At 54.6% G+C, this 23,655-nt stretch overlaps 7 protein-coding genes across 7 annotated transcripts; 3 read left to right on the forward strand and 4 right to left on the reverse strand.

Annotated features, from left to right (window-relative positions):
* Positions 1-839: 839 nt before the first annotated feature.
* Positions 840-2,583, forward strand: J7T55_014759 (uncharacterized protein; the record flags this gene model as incomplete). The annotated part of the gene is made up of 2 exons (XM_053131732.1): positions 840-2,469; positions 2,552-2,583. The coding sequence occupies 2 exons, from the start codon at positions 840-842 to the stop codon at positions 2,581-2,583; spliced, it is 1,662 nt and encodes a 553-aa protein (XP_052990120.1).
* Positions 2,584-3,335: 752 nt separating this feature from the next.
* Positions 3,336-4,625, reverse strand: J7T55_014760 (uncharacterized protein; the record flags this gene model as incomplete). The annotated part of the gene is made up of 5 exons (XM_053131734.1): positions 3,336-3,390; positions 3,457-3,627; positions 3,698-3,802; positions 4,003-4,303; positions 4,439-4,625. 5 exons carry the CDS (start codon positions 4,623-4,625, stop codon positions 3,336-3,338), a joined length of 819 nt encoding a protein of 272 aa, XP_052990121.1.
* A 1,197-nt stretch (positions 4,626-5,822) lies between these two features.
* J7T55_014761 (uncharacterized protein) lies at positions 5,823-9,005 on the reverse strand (the record flags this gene model as incomplete). Its single annotated transcript, XM_053131735.1, has 4 exons — positions 5,823-7,227; positions 7,281-8,483; positions 8,729-8,824; positions 8,890-9,005. 4 exons carry the CDS (start codon positions 9,003-9,005, stop codon positions 5,823-5,825), a joined length of 2,820 nt encoding a protein of 939 aa, XP_052990122.1.
* A 4,067-nt stretch (positions 9,006-13,072) lies between these two features.
* On the forward strand, positions 13,073-13,531 carry J7T55_014762 (uncharacterized protein; the record flags this gene model as incomplete). Its single annotated transcript, XM_053131736.1, has 1 exon — positions 13,073-13,531. One exon carries the CDS (start codon positions 13,073-13,075, stop codon positions 13,529-13,531), a length of 459 nt encoding a protein of 152 aa, XP_052990123.1.
* A 1,927-nt stretch (positions 13,532-15,458) lies between these two features.
* J7T55_014763 (glucanbeta-glucosidase) lies at positions 15,459-18,162 on the forward strand (the record flags this gene model as incomplete). Its single annotated transcript, XM_053131737.1, has 6 exons — positions 15,459-15,615; positions 15,672-15,748; positions 15,824-16,196; positions 16,285-17,404; positions 17,493-17,872; positions 17,963-18,162. The coding sequence occupies 6 exons, from the start codon at positions 15,459-15,461 to the stop codon at positions 18,160-18,162; spliced, it is 2,307 nt and encodes a 768-aa protein (XP_052990124.1).
* A 512-nt stretch (positions 18,163-18,674) lies between these two features.
* On the reverse strand, positions 18,675-19,201 carry J7T55_014764 (uncharacterized protein; the record flags this gene model as incomplete). The annotated part of the gene is made up of 2 exons (XM_053131738.1): positions 18,675-18,747; positions 18,810-19,201. The coding sequence occupies 2 exons, from the start codon at positions 19,199-19,201 to the stop codon at positions 18,675-18,677; spliced, it is 465 nt and encodes a 154-aa protein (XP_052990125.1).
* A 2,676-nt stretch (positions 19,202-21,877) lies between these two features.
* On the reverse strand, positions 21,878-23,089 carry J7T55_014765 (uncharacterized protein; the record flags this gene model as incomplete). The annotated part of the gene is made up of 2 exons (XM_053131739.1): positions 21,878-22,607; positions 22,737-23,089. 2 exons carry the CDS (start codon positions 23,087-23,089, stop codon positions 21,878-21,880), a joined length of 1,083 nt encoding a protein of 360 aa, XP_052990126.1.
* Between the last annotated feature and the right edge of the window lie 566 nt (positions 23,090-23,655).

Raw genomic sequence — 23,655 nt, forward strand, 5'->3', positions numbered from 1 at the left:
CTTGGGGAGGGAGAGGCAGAAAAAGAAATTCGCTGCCGCCAGTCGTCGCTGAGCCAGCCATTGCGAAAACCCGAGGCAGCGCCAAGAGTCGTTCGGACACAAAAACAATCAAGAGCCTAAATACTGAAGCTAAGATGTGCATAGGCATTGTGGGTGGGGGCATGAGTCCTTTACAGCAATTCTAAGTGGATGTCTCAACTCGCACATTAAGTCTGCAAGAAAACTGTCCAAACACAGCATTTCCATTTTAGGCTGAGGGTATACATACTTCTATAATCTTACTTCTATCTGAGTTGCGACTGTACTCAAGCCTTTACCCTCCAGTTTCCGCCAGGTACGCATGGTCCAAACTATTTGTTTAGTTGGATGTCCCGGTTTCATAGACGCATATTACTGCTTAACGTGAAAGTCTCCCCAGAAACTGCTTCACGTAGTGTCCTGCTAACTTTCACACAAAAGTAATGAGGGGAATATAATTTCGGCAGGCAATTAATAGCGGATGGTCAAAATTTCGAGAGGCTATCCAGCCTTCAGCGCCGCGCTTGTGCGAGCCATTGCGCACCGGTGTTGCTATCCATCAAGGTCGCCATGTCCCTAAGGTTCGCTCGCCCACATCAAATAATCGGTCGTAATTAAAACGGTAGAATCAAAACGATAAATACAAGCCTTTCCCGGCTTCAAATTCCCATCACACTTCGTGTTCTTTACCGACCCCCTCATCTGAATCCACGTAGTGCCAAAACCATACAATACACACCTTCACGCCTTGTCTCGAATTCATCCACAAACATCTTCACAATTAATCTTAAATCCCAACACTTCAAGATATTACAAAAACAATGCCTAGAAACAGAACTCAGTCGCCCAGCGGCGCTGCTCGGTCTCCCTCAAGGAGCAACCAACAGTCGCGCCGGCTGCTCGCCCTGCGCCTCTGGAGCCTCGACCAGGCCAGGAAGCATGTTGTCGTAGCTGCGGAAGCCATCGACGAAGCCATCAAGGACTACATGGCCAGCCAGCTTGCCGGATCCCAACCCAGTGCTGACGACGTGGATGTCATCCACGCGGCCGTCCGGCTCCTTGAGCAGGCCGTACCGCGCATCGCGCGCAACACATCCGACATCCCTGCTCCTACTGGGACCGTCAACGCATCCCCTGAGCAAGATCAGCCTGGAATTGATTCCGCCGGCGAAGACGGCGACGTGAATATGGACATGTCTGATGAGGAAGAGTCATCAGACTCAGACATCTTATCCCTAGCCGGCATTCCCGAAAGCGCCACGCTCGAGGACGAGGTGCCCTCAAGCGACGAAGATGACCCAATACCTCACGATTTTGACTTATCCAACACGAACGAGCCTATCCGAGAAAGAGACGAAATCAATGGGGTCTCTTCTGAGGCGGACGAAGCCTCCGGCGAAGATGACGCACAGTACGCACAGGAAACACAGGACACACAGGACGCACAGGACGTCCATATGATCTCTTCCGATTCCGAGGAATATGAACCATACATGTCATCTTCCGACGATTCGGACGAGTCCCAAGTTCGCGTCGACCAAATAGCCGTGAGGCGGTCCATGGCACAGGCGGCAGCGGCGGCAAACGCAGAAGCACTGAGACATCAGGGGTATCGGCAGCAGCCGCAACAACAGCCGCAGCAACAACAGCAGCAACAACAGCAACAACAGCGCCAGACCGCGGCCCCCGCCAGGGATCAGGCGAATTCCGTCGTGCCTATCCGGATTCAGATCCAAAGTGCGCAGCATCAAAACCGGCCAGGACAACCCCTCGTCGTGGGCGACTTCGGCAGTACATGTACATCAAGCCAGAATCAGCTGCCTATTCAGAATGAGCAGCAGCAGCAGCAACAGCATCAGCAACGCCAATGCGCGGCCGCCGCCAGGGGACAGGCGCATTTCGTCGACCTTGTCCGGGATCAACAAGGACGGCCCCAACTGGCGCAGCAGCAGCTCCCGCCAGGACAACCCCTCGTCGTGAACAGCTCCGGCGGCACGTCAACCTTGAATGAGGCGTCTTCGTCTGCGCCTGTGCAGAGCTATTGGGAGCGGATAATGTACCACCACGAGCAGCAGATGCAGCGGCTATATCCGTTCATCTCGGACTCTCCCTGCTATTGCCAGGTATGCCACCGCTTCCAGCAGCAGCACCAGCGGTACGTGGAGGAGGTTTGGGGGCACCCGGTGAACCAGCAGCAGTACACGGGGTATCAGCCGCACGGGGGGTATCAACAGCGATATCAGGAGTGGCCCTCCCAGCAGCACCACCACCACCACCAGCAGCAGCAGCAGCAGCAGCAGCCTCTCAACCCACCTCAGGAGCTCCAGCTGCCTCCTATCAACCGACCTCAGGGGTTCCAGCTGCCTCATCTCAACCCGCCTCAGGGGCTCCAGCAGCAGCCAGCCAACAACCCCTATCCGCAGCCCAGTCAGGATGTCGGGCAGAACACAGGTATGCATTAACATTGGCCTAAGGGGTGAGCCGGAGAGGCAGAGGCATCCGGTCGTTGGCGCATATTTCCCCCTATTTGCAGACGATGCGTCGAGGTCCCAGCGGCGGCAGTGAGTGCGCCATAGGAATTTTACCGGCACGGTACGGGACGGCAGTGGTTTTCTCGGACGCGAAGTAGCAAGGAGTACGAGCTGATTGATTCTGGCACGATCTGGTGGTGCAGGGACGGACTTTGTATCTATGTTTGTTTTCCGCCTTTGCTGGCTGTGTTGGAGACAGCTCGATTGTGGTTGGAAGTGAAGAAGGGATTGAGATAATTGATTTCTACTCTATGATTGCGGCAGTGTGGGGGCGCAGAAAAAGTATACTGCTAATCTTTGGAAGTGGTCGGTAATTGGCGGCTTGGGTATTGATCGAGCGCGCCCGTCCTGATTGAGGGCATTCAACATGAGCTTCCTAACAGACTCATATCAGAAGCTGGATAGACGCCCTGGGTCGCCGTCGCTGACTCCAAGAATCTATCCTTCTCAGTAGTTAAGCCACCAGTTAGCCTTTTTCCTCGTGCAAATGCGGTCATAATTTCTGTTCGCAAAGTAGCCCAGTGACACTTTCTAACCCTGTGAAATCCATGTGTGCCGTCATCTCTGTTACAAATTGCACCACTGTCCAATCTTCTGTTCCTCGGCAATACCCCACTTGAGTTTAAGAGAGTACAACCCTTACTGGCAATCACAACACTACCATGACCGTTTCCTGGTCATCTTGGTTCGAACTGACACTTGGATGAGACTCCTCGAATCTACTCTTCCTTTTGACAATGATCTTGATATCGTGCAGCATTTCTTGTCGGTCGACGGTCCGAGGGATTATCGCTTATAGAGACGCTGCTGGGGGCAGTGGAGGTAGTTGAAGCCGTTCCAGCTTTCAGACACAAGAGTCAGCCCGAGAGTCGCGCATGAATATCCTGGATGCTAAAGAAAAGCCTACCTTGGGTCGAGAAATCCTCCGCGCTCCCCTCGTTCGATTGGCTCTCCTAGTAGCACGACCCGATCGATTCCGAGCTTGCTAGCTCTTTTCTTTGCATAGGCCTGGTTTGTACCAATCTGGGGGGAGGAAGCTTGAGTCCCTCCTTCGCCAGCGACTTGGCATCGCGGTTCCCTGAAGAAGTTAGACCACACTGAAATGATGCTGTGGATGGAATCGGGACTTACACTGCGCTGGTACCCACCAGAGGAGCACCTCGACGTTCCAGGTGCGCTTAACAATTTCGAGCCAGGCCAGGAACGCTTCCCAAAGGTCCCAGTCACGTATGTGGGACTCGCCATTTCCAATCCTATAGGCTTCAATCAGCACTTCTTTCCTTTTCTCTTAACTAGAAAGCCTCGAGGACTGTGTAAATTGACTCATGTGTCCCATGGGCGGGTTGAGGACCAGCATGATTCAAGGTGGTCGTAGAGTGTGCTGTGAAGTGCTACGTGCAGGAAGGGAGGAAGGTGTCGGTTCTCCAAGTGTAAAAGAACAAATCAGACGTACCAGCCTTTACTCAGCCAAGTTAACATGCGCTCAGTGCCTCCCTTGGCGATGTACTCCGAGTCCGTCTTGATAATAACTCGCCTCAATGGGCCGTACGTGACCAGCCCTTTCTCGAGTATGCGGACGACGGTCTGTAGGGCAGCAACCATCCCCCAGAGTTCCCCACGGTGAAGAGATTGAAAGGTACCAGGAGGTGCCAGCAACGATTTCTCCGCGTCATTGAGCGCGTTGCCTGGTCCGACAAAGACAGCGTAGCTTGCACGTGGGCCAGGGTAGCAGAACATCTCGTGCCGAAACGATCCTGTGGAGTAGGCTCAGGTCAGCTCTTGAATTTAAAGACAAGAAAAGAGGCTTTCATCTGTCGATGTGGCTTCTTGTTCCCGGCTGCCTGGGAGCTGCTTGTTGGTCTCTCTGCGCAAGCAATGTATGCCCTTACCAGCAGTCGCGATGATCAACGAGTCTGAGTAATAGAAAGGGGTCGCCGTCCCTGTGTGCGGGTCGCGCATCGCCTCGTAGATAAACCCGTCGCCTGGGGAGCGTTCTATCTGGTAGTGGGTGGCCCGCAAGCCGTCGGGGTCGGTGATGGGGTCATACGTGAGGGTGGGTCTGTACAAAGTGGCCATTCTTTTCCTTCCGTTTTCAACACATGTACCGTGAACGAATCTTGCAATACCTTCAGTGCAGGAGGGCTGGCAAGTGGAAACACGAAGATACGCAGAGAACAAAACGCGTCACTGGTGAGTTGAACGCGTGGAGGGGCACCGAGGAGGGCGACCGAGGAGGGCGGAGGAGGTAACCACCAGGGCAAAGTTGTTCCTTTGTGAGTGATAGAAAGATAAGTCGACAGAAGATACTCTAGTCGTGATTTCAAACCTGTTGTAACAGAATTTGGGAGGGCTGGTGAACAGTTGTCTGGTCGAGAGGGGAGTGTGCTGTTGTAGCGTCAAGGAGATGGGAAGGGAAGGCGTGCACTTTCCCAGCCTGTGAACACCTCCCAGGACACGATTAGGAAAGAGCGTTAGCATCGGGCTTTTGGAACGTAATGTAGGCCGAGAAGGGAGCAGAAGGGACCCTAAAGCTCCAGCAACGGGAAGATGCCTTACAAATTGCACCAGATGAGAAAGCCCATGTTATCAGATAGTTGTCGTTATGTTGCCTGTCGCTGGTGTGGTCACCATAGAACAACCCAAAAAGACAGCCCAAGAAGATCAATGACAGCCTGGAGGATAATGATCTCGATTGACACATGCAACTTTGAATCATACAATAACATTATCATTAAGCATTTCTATGAACATCACTTTTGCGCGGCTTGAACAAAGCCTGATTTAGTCATGAGCTTCCCATATTCTACATTGCCAGAGACACCAGACTCACAGCGACTCCATGCCCTGGCCCGTTGCAGAAATGCCTCAACGACACACATACTCAAGCACACCTCGAAAACTTAGCACTAACGACTTGTTCGTCCGTTACCATTTCGCTTCATTTCTCACAGATCCAGACACGTTCACACGCAGTCTTCCGGTGCAGTACACGGCTGCGTTTTCCGTCACCCATGCTGTGGGTGGACACACCACCTGATAGCACGGCAGTGACACAGGGTCTGAGACGTTCCAATCTGGAGCTACAGTCCAATCACCACGCTCCGGTTTCATGCCCAGAAAGGGCCTGATGTAAAACCACCTCCCACGTACCCAAGGCTGGGTTCGTGCCACTAGACCGGGGCAGTGGCCTGCAGGCCGCTCCTAGATCTAGGGACCACGTTTCCATGTCGCCACGCAGTTGTATAGCCCATTGTGCTGCTCTATAGGCAAACATCATTCAAGAATAGAGCCAGACGACATTCGTCCCAGAGACGGCTGATCCCTCGGCTTGTCCAAGATGTTGGAATAGATTTCCAAGCCATGTCCCATTGTCTTGACAAGCTCGAAAATGTGCTCCCCCTTGAACGTCTTCGCCCAGATACGGAGGACGGCCGACGCAAGTTGACGCAGCTTTTGAGAGTCGTTGAGTGACCCATCCATCCTCGACGGCTGTTGAGCAGCAAGGCTAGGATCGATGGGAACAGCGTACTCAGTCTCGTCCACTATCGTTCGGATGGAAGTCAATATCGACTTCTCCTCGGCCGTCTGCATCTCAGTGGGGCTCATCGAGGCCATGGTCATCAACCATTTGGCAAGGAGGACTGCGCATTCTAGGTTGCACACTGCAACAGTGACCGTCAGCATTTGACCCTGCTCACCACCATCGACATCGAGGGAAGGAAAAGAAAAGGAGTGCTCACGAGAATGCTGCATACTCCACTCCAGAGACTTAGTCCGAGCGATGTAGTTGATTCCAGCTTTGACCAGCATTGAGAGGGCATGGACAGCTTGCAGTATTGCTTTGTTCAGACGGGGGCCTCGCGGCAATAGGGGCAGGTTGTTGAAGATGTTCGCGGCTGCGTATGGCTCACGACTCTCAAGCGCCCGAGCGGGCACGAGATCCGTGTGTAAGCGGATATGCGCAAGCCGGGAAAGTGCAGTGGCGTCAAATGATACAGGCCCGCCTGGGAAGTTTTCGCTGCCCATCTGCTGGGCTGATTGAGTGATCCTCATGCGGTGCTCCTCGAATCCTAACTGCCAGACCCGCAGCGCTGATGTGACTTCCTCTACATCCTCCGCTTTGAGGCCTCTGTGAATATCAAACGGCGACGTGTTGGCGAATGACGTTTGCTTAAGTAAGTAAATGTGCTGGATCAGGGCGTGTATCAAGACATAGTTGCCAAGCGAAGTGAGATCGTTCAGTGGCCCTTGGGACGGTCGGTGCAAGAGCCTGGACAGCGCGTCCTGGAGAGAGAGCTCCATGTATTGGACGGATTGCCGAGCCTCCCGCCATGCCCATGCACTTTCCGCCCTCCAGAGACGGGCAGGTCCGGGGAGGAACAAATTCATCTCCGAGGTGAACAAGACCGGCGGGCTGTTGTAAGCAACACTGCACAGGTTGAAATAGCAGTATGCAATAAGCTTGGTCCGGTTGCTACCCTCATTTCTTACCCAAGTCTCCCAGTCGGCAATTTGCGTCGGGTTGGAGTTCAGGCCTTCATCACGTATCAACAGGGCGAGCTGGCTTTGCAAAGATAGAGCATCCTGCAAAATGGCCTTGGCCCCCCAAAGACCCACTGAGAAAAGTAACAGAAGGGCCTGGATGGTCTCGAGACGGGACTGGGGGTTGTTCGGAGAGCTATGTGATGGTCAATGGAAGCGACTGGGGAGAAAGCTGAAGAAGGAACTTACTATGGCTCACGGTGGGTTTCCTGCGTCATGGGGCGGTCCGAATGGACAGAGTTGAAGGAGTGGCGGAAACCGGAGCTTGGGGATGCTCGCGTGGAATGTGGACTGTAGGCGGCTGGCGTTGGTAGTAGAGTATGCACTTCGTGGCTGTGGCGTCTCCGAATCTGCTCGAGGGCGACGGCCTTGGCGGCATACCACAAAGCATGACCACGGTGGCTCTCAAACCGGTATTGCGCGCCTACTGAAGCAATCGCCAAAAGAAGCTCCGGAGCAATCTCACTCGGGGTTAGAGTCGGTATGTGCAGAAAAGGGAGGTGCTCTTGGAAGCCGCTGATGTAGCCCTCAAGGTATCGGGTCAAGGTATGTCGCGATGGGAAAACGAAGTCATTCGGAAGCACGCTTGAAAATTCGTCCAGGCGGCTCTTAATGATGCTGTGGTCGTTGCTCGAAATCCTCCACAGCGGTGCTCTCATTCCTTCGTCTTGCAACCTACCGGTACCATCTGTGGACGCTTCGGGGGCCAGTGAGGGGAACCTTGACGGAAAGGAGGAGGTTCCCCCGCGCCACCCACCGAAAGACTGCTCCGTGTCGACCCCAGCCGGCAAGAAATGCGACTGTGTGCCAAAGTCGTCCATGAAAAGGTCATAACCATCAAAGTTTGGTTGCGCGTTGGAGGTGACAGGAAAGGTAGCCGAAGTGACAGGAAAAGGTGCCGAGGTGATCGGGAACGTCGCAGAGGAGACGGAATAAGGGGCTGAGGTGACTGGGAAACTCGTTGAGTAAACCACAGGGTCCGACTCCCGGCCTCGGTCACCGTACGATGGCAAGCTGTCAACTCGTCCCAGAGGCGGCTGTTGCTGACTCATATCTGGGAGCATGCTCTGCATCGAAGACACGTCGCCAGCGGAAGCAAGATGGGTGGCAGCGTCGGAAAGTAGGTCGAGGTTGCAGGCTGCTGCCGGCCTTGGAGCGATACGGGAGTCGGGGGGGAGGCTCGACACGACAGCTGACATTGTGGCATCTGGGGCGAAGTGCGATTGTGTTGGCGTCTGTTGCATACCGAGCATCTCGGTGTCCCCGTGGCTCTTAGTCGGGCTTGACTGTGTCCCAGCCGCGGACGACTTGCGCCGCTGCGTGTTGATGCCATTGGTGTCTTTGGTGCCATCGCTGAGATGCACGAGCTTCTCATGGCGGACGAGAAGGTCTCTGATGTCCATGTAAGCATAATCTGAAGACCGGATGGAAAGCAGAGGAAGATGATAAGACGCGCGATACGGTTGTGGAGCAGAGCACGGGATGCGGGACCCATATATGTCGACATGCAATTGGGGTAAAGTCAATGGAGTACAGAGTACGAGGGGTGACTGGTGGATGGGCAGGGCCAGGTCGTGTCCTTTGCCCAAATGGAGGTACAATTGACAGGACGAAATAGGACGAGGGATGTAGCTCACCTTCTGCCGAAACTCTTCCCGCAACCATCCCAATTACAAGAGAAGGGTTTCTCCTTGGTGTGTGTCCTCTCGTGCCTCTGAACATGTTCTACTCGTCTGTTTGAAGGAAACCCGTGTCAGCCGGTCCCAGCATCGTGGAAATGAACAATTTGTCAGCTTACCTGAACCATTTATTGCAGTATTTGCAAGGTAGCGTCTTCGGCTTTTGCTGCTTCATGTCACCGTTCTCATCGGTGCGAGGAGGACTGGGCCCCTCTACGGACTGCATGGAAAGCATCTTTGGGCAGCAGGTGTGAACTATGCCACAGAGATTGGGGTGTCGGAACGTAAGGAGTGTCTGTGGTACAAAATGAGGCTTGCTGGTACCAGGTGTGGGGGGCCGGGGACAACGGAGTATGTCGACTGGGAGGACAAAGCTTGACAGCAGATATGCGTCAAGGGGACGAACTGAGCGCGTACCGTCCCGGCTGCCGAGGAAACCCAATTTTCAAGGTGAGTGAATGGGCTGGACTTGGCAGGTTGGCTTTGGTGCGCAAAGGGTGGCGCCCGCAGTTTGGTGTCCTCGACCTGCTTCGTACGTGGCACTGATAGATGAGTCTGTTACCCCAAGTAGAGCAGTGACATTCGGGGCGGGACAGGGGTTGACAGAGCGGCAGAGACGTAGTAGGCCAGAGCAGGTGAGGTAGCAGGTACAAGGCACTCCAGACCCGTCACAACCAGGAAGTATCTGGACGGACTGCAGCTGGGGGCCAGTGAGACAGTGTCGAAGGAGGCCCGACAAAAGACCCAGAGGGTGGGACGGGAGCTCGTGTGAGCTGTGGGGGGCGGCTGAGGGTTGGGAGCCCTGTGGTGCACAGATATGGTTGGATTGGGCGCGAGATCCAAGGGCCAAGGTCCAATTGGCTCGGAAGGTCGATGACAGGCGTGCGGATGCCAAGGCGGAGGAGCAGACGCGGTCGAGCAATTTGGGTCGCTATGCCGATGGGACGACTTGAGATGAAAAGAGATGTCGTTGAAGTCCGGAGCTTATGGTGAGGGGGAGGGGGGGTGAATGTTGGCAGGGTATAGAGCTGCTATGATAGTCTGTGTGCATATTAGCGATTAGTTTGTAAGTAGGTCAAACATAGTCTACTGCGAGTGTGAGAGAGTGTGTGCATGTGCGTGCGCGTGCGCGTGTGTGTATGTATGGATGAATGTAGGTACGAAGAGCGTGAGTGGTGCCCGGGGTCATGGTGGAAGATTGGGCCGATGTGGAAATTCTCCGAAACGTGGGGGAGCTTGTAAGGATAGGTAGGTAGCGGCACCAGGGGGGAGGGGAGGGGGTTTGCTAGTAGGTAGGAGGGAGAGGGCAACAGAGGAGCGGGGAAGCCTGACGACGATGCACAAGGAGTGTTTCGGTAGTCGACATGCTGCCAGACGTCCGTCGTGGGCGAGCGGGCGGGCGAGATGCGTTGACTGGCGACGATGACCGGACGGAAGGTGATGATATCGCCCTGAATTCAGAGGCAAAAGACGGGACGGAATTGGAGAAGCCAGGCAAAGCAAGGCATAGCAAAGCAAATCGGGAATCACACGCAGAGGAGGTCGCGCAAGAGACAGGCTGAGATTGGCAGATTGGCAAGCTGGCAGGGCAGGTTGGGCACCTACTTTGCGCGCGAGGCAGGACAAGGCAGGACAGGAGACTTGGTTGGAGAAGTTCTGAAACCCAAGTGAAGTCTTGTTTGTGTGCCGATCGTCGGAAAGGCTGGATAGTAGACTGCAGGAATGTCAATCGAAGACTGGGAGGATGGGCACGACCAGGCTGGGGGGCATGGCGGCCATGGCATAGCATAGCATGGCATGGCATTGCGTGAAAAGGCATGGACAAGGCAGGGCAAGACAAGGCAAGGCGAGGCAAGGCAGAGCACAGCAAGGCGTGCCATGGCGAAGGCGTACGTACCTGTTGTATGTAGATCTATTCCTTGTGATATATTTCTCCAAGCTGATCCCAAATCGACTCCACAGATTGATGCCTGTGCCGGAGGGAGTGCAGTGTGCGGCACTGCAAAATGTCGTTCTGTGGCAGCTCAATTGGAGAGAGACCTTCCTCAATGGCGTTGATGGGGCAGGAGGAGGAGTAGAGAAAGTGGATGGCTTGAGCGACTGAAAACGCGGGGTTTGGAGATGAGGAATGGGAAAGGGAAATGGAGGCGAGTCGCGTGGGAGAAAAAAAAACAACGACCGCGGTGGAAGAATGAGAACAAAGGCGTGAGAGAAAGTCAGTCAACCCAGGTATGAGAAAGTAGGATCGACGTGGGCAGTCCGCAGTCAGTCAATCAATCAGTCATTCAGTCGGTCGGCGAGTCGTCCGCTGCGTCTCCCATTCAAACGAATAGGCCAATTCGTCCAGGTGTCGCCGCGTTTCTTGCCTGCTGGTCGTTGCTGCTGGTGCAGTGCAGATGTGGAGACGAGCGCGTCTGCTCTGATGCTGTCCTGTTCTGTGCTGTGCTGTAGTCTACCGTCTACCTGCTCCGCAATTGTGCAGCCCCGTTGATGGCCAGGTGTGGGAGGAAATGCGGAGGCGGGGGCGATCAAACGGGTGTGAGTGGGCACTTTGGGCGGGCAGCGGGCAGCGGGCGGTGGGCGGGTAGTGCATACAGTAAGCTGCTGGCTGGGTGGTAATCTCACTTAGGTGAGGAGAGGGGAAGGCGACGAGAGGAGAGGAGTAGGGGGAGTAGGGGAGTATGGGGGAGGAGAATGGAGGGAGGAGAATCTTGGTTCGAGTTGGGGTTTGATTTGTGGAGGCGAACGAAGACGGGAGTCCGTCCCAGAAACAGCAGACGGGATTAATTTTGGGTGCAGGTAAAACGTAACGTAACGTAGTGTCCTGCATGGCCTGGCTTGACCTTAACTTGTTGCTACTGCACAGTAGGTAATAGGTGGTAGACAATTTGATATTCCTCAGGCATGGACCTTAACACTCCGGTTGCAGCAGGACACCGATACCAGGTCACAAGCACAGAAGGTTTGTGACGGGCCCAAGGGCTGTCGGAGATGGTGCTCGCTGCTAGAGCGCTCCAGAGAAAACCACTCGGCAGATACCTGGAACCTGCTGTTAGGTACTGCAATCTTTGGCTCACTTGATTTGAGATATGGCTGGATATGGCCTACACAAATCCCAAACTATAACGTTGCCCATCCCCATTTCTTTGCGTTTTTTTTGCAAACCAAACCGACAAGTATTGTCTGGAGTTAACGACGAGAGCAGCACCACCTCACAACTTCTCCAGCCTCTCTCCGCATTGGAGACGGCCAGGGCAGGGAACAAGCTGCCTCGGGCAGCATCCCCAGTCCAGGGGCAGCAAGCCAAAAAACGGCAAAAGGAGGGGCGCCTCGGCAATGCTTTGGACCGGGGCTCTCGCTTGATGCCGAACCTGGACTAGCTTGATAGTGTTTCAGCCAATCATAAAGCTCATAAGTTCTGGGTTTTATGTCAGCAGGTCATTATGACGAGGTCGTCGTTTGCGATCGATGCTGCTAGTCTCCTGCCCTGACGGTCTGACGGTCTGACGGTCCATTCAAGTGGGGAGACTGGCAGGCTGGCAGACTCACTGACTGAATCATCGTACCATAACGCAGGCACAGTCAATTGTTTGCCATTGATTATCTATTTCTCATTTTTCATCCTTACCATTGCTGTTCGGGCCGGCTGTGGAGACTGTAGTCCAGGGTTTTGCTCAAATGGGAAACGGAGTTGGAGAAGCTGGCAGGACGGAGCTGTCCAGTTCTAACAAAATCCGGGGAATCTGGGGAAGGAGCTCCCCCCCAAGGGTGTGGAGATGGAGATGAGATGGAGATGGAGACGGAGATGAGGGCCTGCACCTTCCTTCAACCAGCCTTTCCCGCTCCGTCCTCCGTCCTCCGTCTTGCCGCAAATTGCAGTCATGAGCATGTGGAGAAGGTAGAAGGGATCCACAATGGCCTCCACCAGTCCACCTCAAGCTCAAAGCTCAAGCTCCCCCCCTCTCAACGACGAGATGTGCCTGTACTGTAATGAGGGGATTGCCAACTCTTCTTTCCACGTTGTGCGTCCATCTTACCCAACCCAGCAGACTTACCAGCAAACCGCCAGCTTGGCACACCCTTTGCAACCGGAGCAACAACTACCGCCGTTTCTTGCGTCAGCTTACTCTCGTCCTTGCCCCCCACCGCGGTGCCACTCACTCGCTCCACTATCGATGCATCTCGGCCGAATGAAAATTGTGCACGAATGGCAGGCCAGACACTTTGCCGCACGTCTATGTCCTGCATGGTCGCGCCCGTGGCTACATGTTTCCGATGCAACTGTCCCGGGAACCGGCGAACATGGATGTCCAACAACCTCGGGATATGGCGACAACCACAACGCGGTCAGCATACGGCGGCATCCAACAGGCAAACCTGACAACTTCGTTTGCTTTTGTTTCACGCCTTGGTCTCAACATCCGTCATCTAGGTCTAGCCTCGATCCAATATTGCGAGCCAACAAGCAGTTTGATGTCTAAGCCGTACGACGCGTCTCTCCAGCAATGCAAGACCCAGACAAGACATCCATACCACTCGCGGCAGGCCGGGGCTCTGTTGCCTCCTGTCTACTGCTCATACGCAGTATCCGGCTTCAAGGCCGTCGTCAACCTTGTCCCACCAGATTTGCTGCGATTGCTTGGCGATTGCTTGACTCTGAATGCGTCGCTGCCCCGCGCCCTCACAATCGCGCCCGAAACCGCGCCCGAAACCGCGCCTGAGCTCAGGACTCCTGCCCGCTCTTCAGCGGAATTGTACTGAAGGTTTGCTGGCCAAACTTGCCCACTATCAGATGGAGCACGCTGCAGCCTCGGGCAAGCGGCTTCATGAGCCGCCGAGGTTGCAACGTCTGTGGCTTCAAACCATACCAGCCACTTGTTCGAGAGCAACCCGTCACAAGGCTCTCGAGCGGCTTTTACTAGAACAGGCACATGATGTTGAACTGACAGGCGCGTCTCGCCGATCAATGACGCTGGTCACGCGGGAGCGGCTACAAACTGCGTCTTCTAGAGGCTTTGTCAGCCTTCCTGAGGGCTTACACAGTACTGCATGTCTCACAACATGATGGAAACCGGTAATCAACCTTCTCACTCTTCCCTGGGCTTTCCCTTCTCGTCAAATCGAAGGTTACATCGAGGATAGGAGGTGTGTGTGTCGCGAAGCATGTGGCCGGCAGCGCCTAGCGAGCCCACCCCGCAATTTGGCCATGCGGAGCCGTCCACTGATCAGATTCCCTGCGCAGATCTCGACCGCAGAGATTGGCCAACGTCAAAGCTGTCATGTCCTACACTCGTAGACTTACTTCTGTTTACCTGGAACACTTCTATTGTCTTATGATCAGACGAACTCTCCCTGCGAAGCGAGCCGCCTGACACGCCTCGCCGCTTGAACATACGTTGGCGGCCGGCAGGTGAGTTTGTCTTTCGCCTGGCTGCTACCCGATCTCATAGCAGTCTTCGATTCTGGCAGTGTCGGCGTTGACGTCCGAAGTTGTAATGCGGAAGGAAATCCGATATCCACCTTCTTCTTACGGCGGAAGCGTCGACCGTGTCGTTGAATCCCTTTTCTGAAATAAGGCCGACATCGTCCCGGGCCCATCAGCGCTGGGACTTGACGTCGACCTCCGCATCAGGGTCAAGCCTTTTCTCCAATGTAACCCTGAGAGAATCTGAACCAGGTGCTCAATTTCCTTTTTCACCAATCCCGGCGCCGGGATGAAGCCATCATCACCGGGAGTTGTGGCAAGGCGGCCCAGTTGATCGCCTAATTGGCGCCAGGGTCCCACCAAGCGGTCGGCCGGCCAAGATCTTTTCGGTCCACTTGCCTTGTTGGCCGGACGGGCACTTGTGCTAGAGTCATCTAAGGCCATTCTCGTCACCACATTCCCCAGGATGGGGCTTGCGTCTGCATTCCTTAGCCTCTGAGACAACGAATCACCTAGGCTGCTTTTCTCCAGCCCACTCGGCATCACTCCCGTGTCGTCGGGTACTACCAGGCCGCCACAAGAAGGCACATGGTGATTCTGCAAACCCTCTGACGACACGGCGACTCTCACCTGCGTCCATCTGCGAGCTGGAGCGGCGAGTCAGGGCCTGGTACTAGGATTATCACCACAGATGCTGACAGTGCGAGGCAACTCCATTAAATCATGTGCCCATGATCCGTCCATCCACCTCCCGGGTCCCGTGAAGGGGTGATTTAGAGCCCGTGGACGTCTTCAACGTATCAAGTGGCACGACTAGCCGGCTGGGCGAAGCAACCTCATTTCTTATGGGCCTTCTTCTCCACAAGGCAAGAGGCGTTCCAGGCCGAGTTGACAGGGCATGACATCTGCGCTTCGGTCCTTCGGCCAAATTTCATTCGTCTGTCCCCCTGGCCCGCACGCACGCTCCGGGAGGGTGGGCTGCTAAGGGATGCCACGATGTTCTGGACATGCCAGCCTTCCCCCTGCCTTCAAGTATCCAGTTGTACAGGCTAAAAAGAGGCCACGCTTGTGGGAGTGGCAGGTACATGTCTCTGACAGACATGTCATTCCCTCAAGCGCTGCTCCACAAATAAAGCTATATACTGCTTGCCTGTGCCATATTAAGATGGTGTTCGTCCCAGACCTCTCTTCAAGAATCCCGTGCTTGCGCGGTTAGACATCCGAGTTTCTCACTTTTCCAATCATCCCAGGTCAAAGCTGACCATGCGTTCCTTCACCACTTTGTTTCTGGCCCTCGCCAGCTTCGTCCTGGCCGTGCAAGCGGCCTATTGGATGGAATCAATCCCCCACCAGGGTCTCGCTCCATATGCTGGAAGTGGATATTCTGTGTTCAGGAACGTGAAGGACTATGGCGCCCGCGGTAGGTCGAGGCCCGAAAGATCGTGCTTGGTCGAAGATGCTGACGGGAAAACTCAGGTGACGGTGTTACGGACGACACAGCTGCCATCAATGCCGCTATCACGGCTGGCGGGAACCGTTGTGGGAAAGGATGTGTATGTGAACACTCGTGCCTCGAGATCAGCCCACCGCGCCAACCCGTTATGATAGTGTTAGCTAATACTCGTCAGGCTTCTTCTACTATCACACCGGCGGTGGTTTACTTCCCAGCCGGAACATATCTCATCTCTTCTTCCATCATCCCTTATTACTTTACCATGCTCATCGGTGATGCCACCAGTCCTCCGACACTCAAAGCCACTGCCAACTTCGCAGGGTTTGGTTTGATTGATGGCAACCCCTACTGGTCGTCGGATCTAAATTGGGTCTCCGTAAACAACTTTTACCGCCAGATTCGTAACCTTGTCATCGACACGACGAATGTTGCCCCGGGGACAGCCTGCACTGGTATCCACTGGCCAACTTCTCAGGCTACAAGTCTGCAAAATGTAGTTTTCAACATGCCCACGGCCTCCGGCGTTGTGCATGTTGGTCTGTTCATCGGTATGTTCAAATTTGACACTTTTATGCTTAGGGCTCTTTCCTGGCTTGTTCTCCAGTGCGGCGTTGCTGACCCTCCTGTTATGTGTAGAGTCCGGAAGTGGTGGGTTCTTGTCCGACCTCACCTTCAATGGCGGTGCGACAGGTGCTTCCATGGGTAACCAACAGTACACTATGCGAAACCTGGTCTTCAACAACTGTGGCACTGCAATCATTATGCTCTGGGATTGGGACTGGACCTTTCAGGGTATAACCGTCAACAATTGTGGAACCGGTATCGACATGTCAGCTGGTGGATCGTCTGGCCAGCAGGTCGGCTCCATCATCGTGATCGACAGCACCTTTACGAACGTCCCTGTCGGTATTCTCACCGCATACACGGCTTCAGCGACTCCTGACACCGCGGGCAGTCTTATTTTGGAGAATATCAACCTCTCCAATGTCCCGGTCGTGGTGAGTTCGAGCGGATCCACTGTCCTGGCCGGCACAACCGGGACGACCACAGTCGCTGCTTGGGGCCAGGGCCACAGCTACACTTTGACCTCGGGCCCGACCGACTTCCAAGGCATCATCGCCCCGAACTCACGGCCCGCAACGCTCCTGGGATCTGGAAATAAGTACTACACTCAGGCGAAGCCACAGTACGAGTCACTCAGCGCGAGCTCCTTCGTCAGCGTTCGTAGCTCGGGCGCCGTAGGCAACGGCGCGACCGACGACACTGCCGCACTGCAGAGCGCCATCAACACGGCTGCGGCTGCGGGCAAGGTAGTGTACATCGACTATGGCTTGTACCTGATCACCAGCACGCTCAGCATCCCGCCCGGCTCGAAGATCGTGGGCGAGTCTTGGCCCGTTATCATGGCCTCGGGCAGCTATTTCTCCAACATCAACGCACCGCAGGTAGCCGTGCAGATCGGCACGAGCGGCCAGGCCGGGTCCGTCGCGCTCAGCGACTTCATCGTCAGCGGCAAAGGCGCGGTGCCCGGCGCGATCTTGATCGAGTATAACCTCGCCAGTCCCGCGGGTAGCCCGAGTGGTCTTTGGGATGTGCACACGCGTATTGGTGGGTACACGGGTTCGGATTTGCAGGTTGCGCAGTGCAATAAGACTCCTGGGTCTTCCAGTATCAACAATGCGTGTATTGGCGCTTATATGAGCATGCACGTCACCAAGACGAGCAGTGGGTTGTACATGGAGAATGTGTGGCTTTGGTGAGTCCCCTTTTACCGTCGCTCACCTGTTTCCCTGGGTAGAGAGACAGAGAAGTAGGACACAGCTAACAACCAACTCTCTCAACAGGACCGCCGACCACGACATCGACGACGCGTCCAACACGCAGACCAACATCTACGCAGGACGCGGGTTGCTGATCGAATCGACAGCCGGGCCCGTGTGGCTCGTCGGCACGGCAGTGGAGCACCACACGCTGTACAACTACCAGCTCTCGGGCACCACAAACGTCTACGCGTCGCAGCTGCAGACCGAGACGCCCTACTTCCAGCCGACCCCCAACTCGCTGTCACCGTTCGCTCCCAACTCGGCCCTCGGCGATCCGACCTTCGACTGCACTGGCGTCAGCGGCAACTGCGCCATGGCGTGGGGCCTGCGGATCGTTGGGTCGTCTGCCGTATTCCTGTACGGCGCGAATCATTATTCTTTCTTCGATGAGTACTCTACGAGTGAGTTTTTCCCTTTCTTTCTTCTCCTTTCGTGTAGTCCCTAATCTCCGGTGCTTGTGAATTGCTGTGGCTGACACAACAAATACGCAGCGTGCTCGACCTTCTCAGCCGGCCAGACCTGCCAGGCGCGCATCGTCGGCCTCCAAGGCACCAACAGCAACATCAACGTCTACAACCTCAACACAATCGGGTCTGTCAGCATGCTGGACAACTCGGGCACAACGGTGGCAGGATTCGCGGCCAATGAGAACGTCTACCCAAGTACTATCGCTCTGTTCAGGACCGGTTAAAACGCGCGCCATTGGGGGTGGGGGATGGACAGTCCTAAGTAAATTGATAGGGGGATAAAGCGCCCAATACCCGAGGGCCGGTATATTCTTGTGGTGGATAAGCTTTGTATGTGTATATATTTACATACCTTGCATATGATGGGTTAAGGTTAAATTGTATGGCGTTTTCTCTTTGAAATGTTCTCCGTCGTGGACGCCGGTTGTGCTAGCGTTGTAGCACACTCCCACGTGTCAGTCAACACGGGCATTCCGACACCTCTCAATCTGGGTCCTGGCATGCTATCAAGGCCATCATTCACGACATCAGGATTTCACAGCGTGCCAAGGAGTGGCGTAGGTTTCATGAGTCAAGTAGCAACAATTCCGATGCGCTACATAATATATACACTCCGCCTCGTGTCTGAAGCCTGCGAGGCCGGGCAGAATAAATACATTCACAATGTTAATCCCACTACGCTCCCTTATAATTTGCAGCCCCAATCCATCTCCTTCGCAACTGTAGCTGAGTTGCTTTACAGGTGAAGGGACGGGTCCTGGGTACAGAAGGTCTTGATGTCGTTCTCGGTCACACGGCAAGTGGTGAACCTGAGGTTGGCACATAGTCAGCACAGGATCACAGGGTGACAAAGTACCGGAGAGAAACTCACGGAGACGGGTTGGGGTTAGCATTATAGCAGTCCCCAGGGCTCGCGACCTCAGTCACGGTGCACGAGTCGGTGATGTACCCATAGATGGTGATGCTGCTGTTGCCAGTGGCGTGCTTGACGAGGTGGGTCGTGGCGGCCGCGCCGGGGACGTCGCCGGAGCGCTCGCACGACGCCGGGAACTCGTCCGACGCCACGTACTCGTAGCCGCCCTGCGCGATGTCGCCCAGCGCCTGCGCGAACGGCTGCAGGCCGATGCTCGCGCCGCTGGGGCACGCGTACCCAAAGTCGGAGAACCACGTCAGGCCCTGGCACCCGCCGACGCCGTTGCACAGCTTCGGGTCCCAGGCCAGGGCGGCGGCGGGGAGGAGGGCGAGGAGGGTTGCGGCGTGCATTTTTTCGGGGTGGGCTGGATTGGTTGGTGAGTGAGTGAGTGTGAAGTATTGTAAAGTAGAGTGAGTGTATGGCTTAGAGACTTGAGAATGAGTGGTAAGGCTGGATTTGTTGCTTTGCTGTTGACTTAGACGGTATGATGGTCGCAATGGGGTCCCTTTATACTTAGAAACAAGATTGGCCGTCACTGAATTAAGGTTAAAACGGTTAAAACAACCCTGGGCGCCGATCATCAGGTGGCAGACCCGGAAACAATCTCGTGCGTGGGCCTGGCATGTTTGTTGGCCACTGACAGACAAGAAAGTGTCTCCTTTCCAGCGGCCGTTGATGTGGTATACTACCACAAGGTGGTAGTGAGAGTCATAGTATTTGTGTAAGAGCGCGCGCGCCCCTGACGACTGGAATAGTTCCCAGCGGGGGTTTCATTTACCTCCAACTTTAAAGGAGGCTTTGCCTCCACACCAAGCAAGGCGGCCGTTTCCACAAATTACCATAAACTGACTCGACACGCCCGACTTCCGAGCCTGTCAGCCTCCGCCTTGCTTGTTTAGGTGACAACTACTCCTTTAATATCCTGCCTCGCCGAGCTTGGCCGCGCTACTTGTCATTAGGAAAGCCTTTCCCTGATTACAATGCATTTCCTCCACTGGATTCCCTCTCTTGACCTAGCGTTTGCGGCTCTTGTCCACATTATAAAAGGCGCCGCCCATGGACTTTACACGCGCTCCGTCCCCGATGGGATTGGTGCAAAGTATCAATGTTGCTTGGCCTTGGCTGAGCTCAGTAGCCTCCCTCTATACCTCTATACCCATTACGGCGTCTGATGCGTAACTCCCACGGCTCGCCGGCACTGCACCGTAGTACAAGGCTGACGACGTCGGACGATTCTCAGATCTTGTGATAGGTCTGGTGACCACTGTAGATATGAAGGGCATCTCAGTCGCTCAGGTCTAGCTTCAATCGTCCCAGACTGGCAGCCAATACTGTGCACAACATGTGTTTGGCCCTGCATTACCTGGGCTGGCCTCCTGCCTCATGCATTTGTCACACACAGCATCAGATCCGACGCCGTATGCTCTCATTAATTTGGTGAAGCTCGGCGGTTCCCCTTATGAAATTGCGCCGAAGCTGCTGACATTGAGCAGATCTCTGTTGCTTGTCGTCAGCGCAGCATACCTATCCAGGGGGGATCCTATAGACTAAATGTCTCCAACGAGCCCCTTTGGACTACTTGGAACAAAACATCTCGTCGATTAGGAGAAGATAAAAAGAAGGCCTGATAAGAGCAAACTCTGCGGTGCTTTAAAGACGGTCTGCGTTGCCATATTGTCGTATTCCTATGCCGTTGTTTACCCTTTGTTGATGTCATCGGAACTCATACCAAGGGTGTCAAGTTAAGGAGAGATTGATGGAACCCAAGCTGTGGACTCTACCGATAGGGAGGGTCCACATTGATGATGACATTTGCGGGGTGTGTGGTTGTGTGTGGGTCTCGACTTTCGCCTCTGTATCAAGACACACAAGTAGTGAGTTCTGAACTGAAAGGGGCCAGCCAACCAGTTGCTGTCTAAATGTAAGACTTCGAGGACACGGGGGATTTATCAATGTCCTTTGATTTTACTTGGCACGTCAAACAGACTGTTGGCCTTAGGTGTCTGTCTACGCAACTTTCAAACCCACGCCACAGGTACAATAACGGCTCCTTTGCAAGGTTTGAGGTGACCACCCTAAGGGAACCACGAAGCAAGAAGGAGACTCAGTCCGAAGACTCCTGATTACAATCAAGTATGAACTAGTGAGAAGATAGTCAAAATGCTTGGCCAATTGGTGATCTCTATCATATTTGATGAATTCGTGACTCGTGATGTGGGTTTGGGGCTTGGTGGCCAGGCACACATTGCATACCTCAGAACACAGGAGCACCGAGAAATAAAGCCAGAAGCATACCAACAGGAGATAATTGGGGAATAGCCGGGCAAACCTTCAACAGACGCACGAAGTGAATAGCACACGCTCCTTGCCCCAAATATAGAATACTGGACCAACCACTGGACAACTCACATTCCCCCTTTACAAGCCATGAATCGCCACTCAAGACAATTTGTTCTCAAGTCGAAAAGGTCACAACAATGCATTCTGACCCAGTGGATTTCAATGAAGTATGTGCATTCCATATGCTGTCAAAGGCAGCCGGCCAACTCAAATTGTGTGAGCATGCCTTGTAAAAGCGAATCGAAAACTAATGTGCCAACGCCCTGAAACGAAAAATAGAGAAAATCGCTTGCGATGCTCTCTACTGCTGCAAAAAGAGAAATGAAGAATAAAAAGGCGCCATAGATGACAAACCACCGAAAACAAGAAGCCAGCCACGATCATGCCGAAACCATGTGAGAAAGGAAAGCAGACGTTTCCATGCAGTCGATCCATCCATCTAGCACGAACTCCAACTGCCGCGGTCCCTAGCTCAGCACTTGAGATAGTATAGCCGCGGGGGAAAACAGACAAAAAAGACTTCGCTCTCGCTCCTGAATCTCTTTCTAATCTTTTTGGTGTGGGGTATCTTTCTTGTGTATGTGTGTGGTCTTTTAAAAACGACAGGAAAGAAATGAAACGCCGTAAAACCAAAGTGATTGAAAAGGTCAAATACAGATGCCGCAATGACAAAATGAAAGTGGCACCTAGTAGAGGGAGTATCCGCCGTCGATGATGCAGTTGCTGCCAGTCATGAAGCTGGACGCATCCGAAGCAAGGAAGACGCATAGGCCATTGAGCTCGTCCACATTGCCAAGGCGGGCCTGCGGCGTGAGGCCCATCCAGATCTTCTTCTGGGCATCGAGGGCGGGGACCTTGTTGAGCGCCGTGTCCATGTAGCCAGGCGAGATGCAGTTGACACGGATGTTGTACTTGGCCCACTCGGCGGCCAGCGACTTGCCCAGCTGCACGACGCCCGCCTTGCTGGCGTTGTAGCACGACTGCTCCTGCGGGTAGTTGACGATGCTGCCGCTCATGGACGCGACCAGCACGATGGAGGCGCCCTTGCCCGCCGCGATGGCCGCGCGCCCCACCGCCTGCGCCATCAGGAACGACCCTGTGAGGTTGATATCCACCAGGCGCCGGAACATGGCCGCGTCGTAGGTCTCGGCCGGCAGGTTGCTGTCCGCGATGCCCGCCGAGTTGATCAGCACGTCGGGCACGCCGTACGTGTCGCTCACGGACTGCACTGCTGCGTTGACGGCGCCCCCGTCGCGCACGTCTACCTTATAGAAGGTCACGGGGAGGCCCGTCTTCTGGTGCAGCTCTGCTGCCGATGCGTCGCCGAGCTCCTGGTTGGCGTCGAAGAGGGCGATGGCCTTGGCGCCGGCCTCTGCGCAGGCTCGCGCCATGTAGTTTCCAAGACCACGGGCGCCACTGGAGAGGAGTTAGACTAAGGCGTTTTCAGACAGACAGAAATAAAGAATGTTGGTTAGGTGTGGGAGGGTGAAGGTGAGACGAAAGTGAAGTGAATGGACTGCAGTTGTGAGGTGGTGAGAAACTTACCCAGTGATGATGATCACCTTGCCCTTCACTGTCATGGACTTGACAGTCGCAGGGAGCTTCTTGTAGGACTCGTCGGAGAGGGTGGACAGGATCTCCATCTCGTTTGTCTCGGGCACGGCGGGGCCGATTCGATCCTCAGGTCGCACGGGGATCGAGAATTGGATTCCACCGGGCATCTTGCCCTCAGGAGAGTAGACAGTGGCCGGGACTTGGGTCTCGTTCACGGGGTTTGCCTTGAAGACGGGGTAACTGATGGTGAGGGCGCGCTGCGAAGCGGGTGTGGCTCGCGCGAGGAGCGGAGTCTGGCGAGGAGCCAAGCGCGCCATGCGCGAGACGTTGCGTGCTGCAAACATGATTGGCAAACGAGACTCGGTATAGCAAAGATCGCTAAGTGACTGATTGCTTGAAAAACTGTGGTCGATTGCGAGGTGTCTTGTCTGAAAGTCGACGACAACAGTTGGTGGCTGGTAAGGAATGGGAGGGAAGTCTGGTAATCGGTTCACAGGCTTTAAGTATTTTGGGCTGCCTGCGAGTTGCGCTGCACCCTCACTTGCGCAGCTCAGAAGGTGGGACAAACAATTCACAATCCAGGGGTATGCAGACAGTGATCGTTCAGCAGGATGCGAGACTGGTGAATGGAATTTCGTGGTGTGCCCTCAAGTCAGTGTGGTGGTGTTTGGCGCGCGGATTGTGTTCAAGCTGCAACTGAGAAGCAGCAAGGCTCAACGAGACAATGTGAGAGATGAAGCGGACAAGTATACTCTAGACTCTCGGTAGCAGCGGGTGAAGGGTGTTTGGTACAATAAACACAGTGGATCAAAACACAACGCGAGGACCATGATGACGGTTAGGCTACAAACGCCTTCATATGTAAGAGCTGCTGAGGCTTGAGCGAGGGATAAAGAGTGAGGGTGACAGT

Source organism: Diaporthe amygdali (assembly GCF_026229845.1).
Source record: "Diaporthe amygdali strain CAA958 chromosome Unknown NODE_28_length_639089_cov_64_968398, whole genome shotgun sequence".
NCBI lineage: Eukaryota > Fungi > Ascomycota > Sordariomycetes > Diaporthales > Diaporthaceae > Diaporthe > Diaporthe amygdali.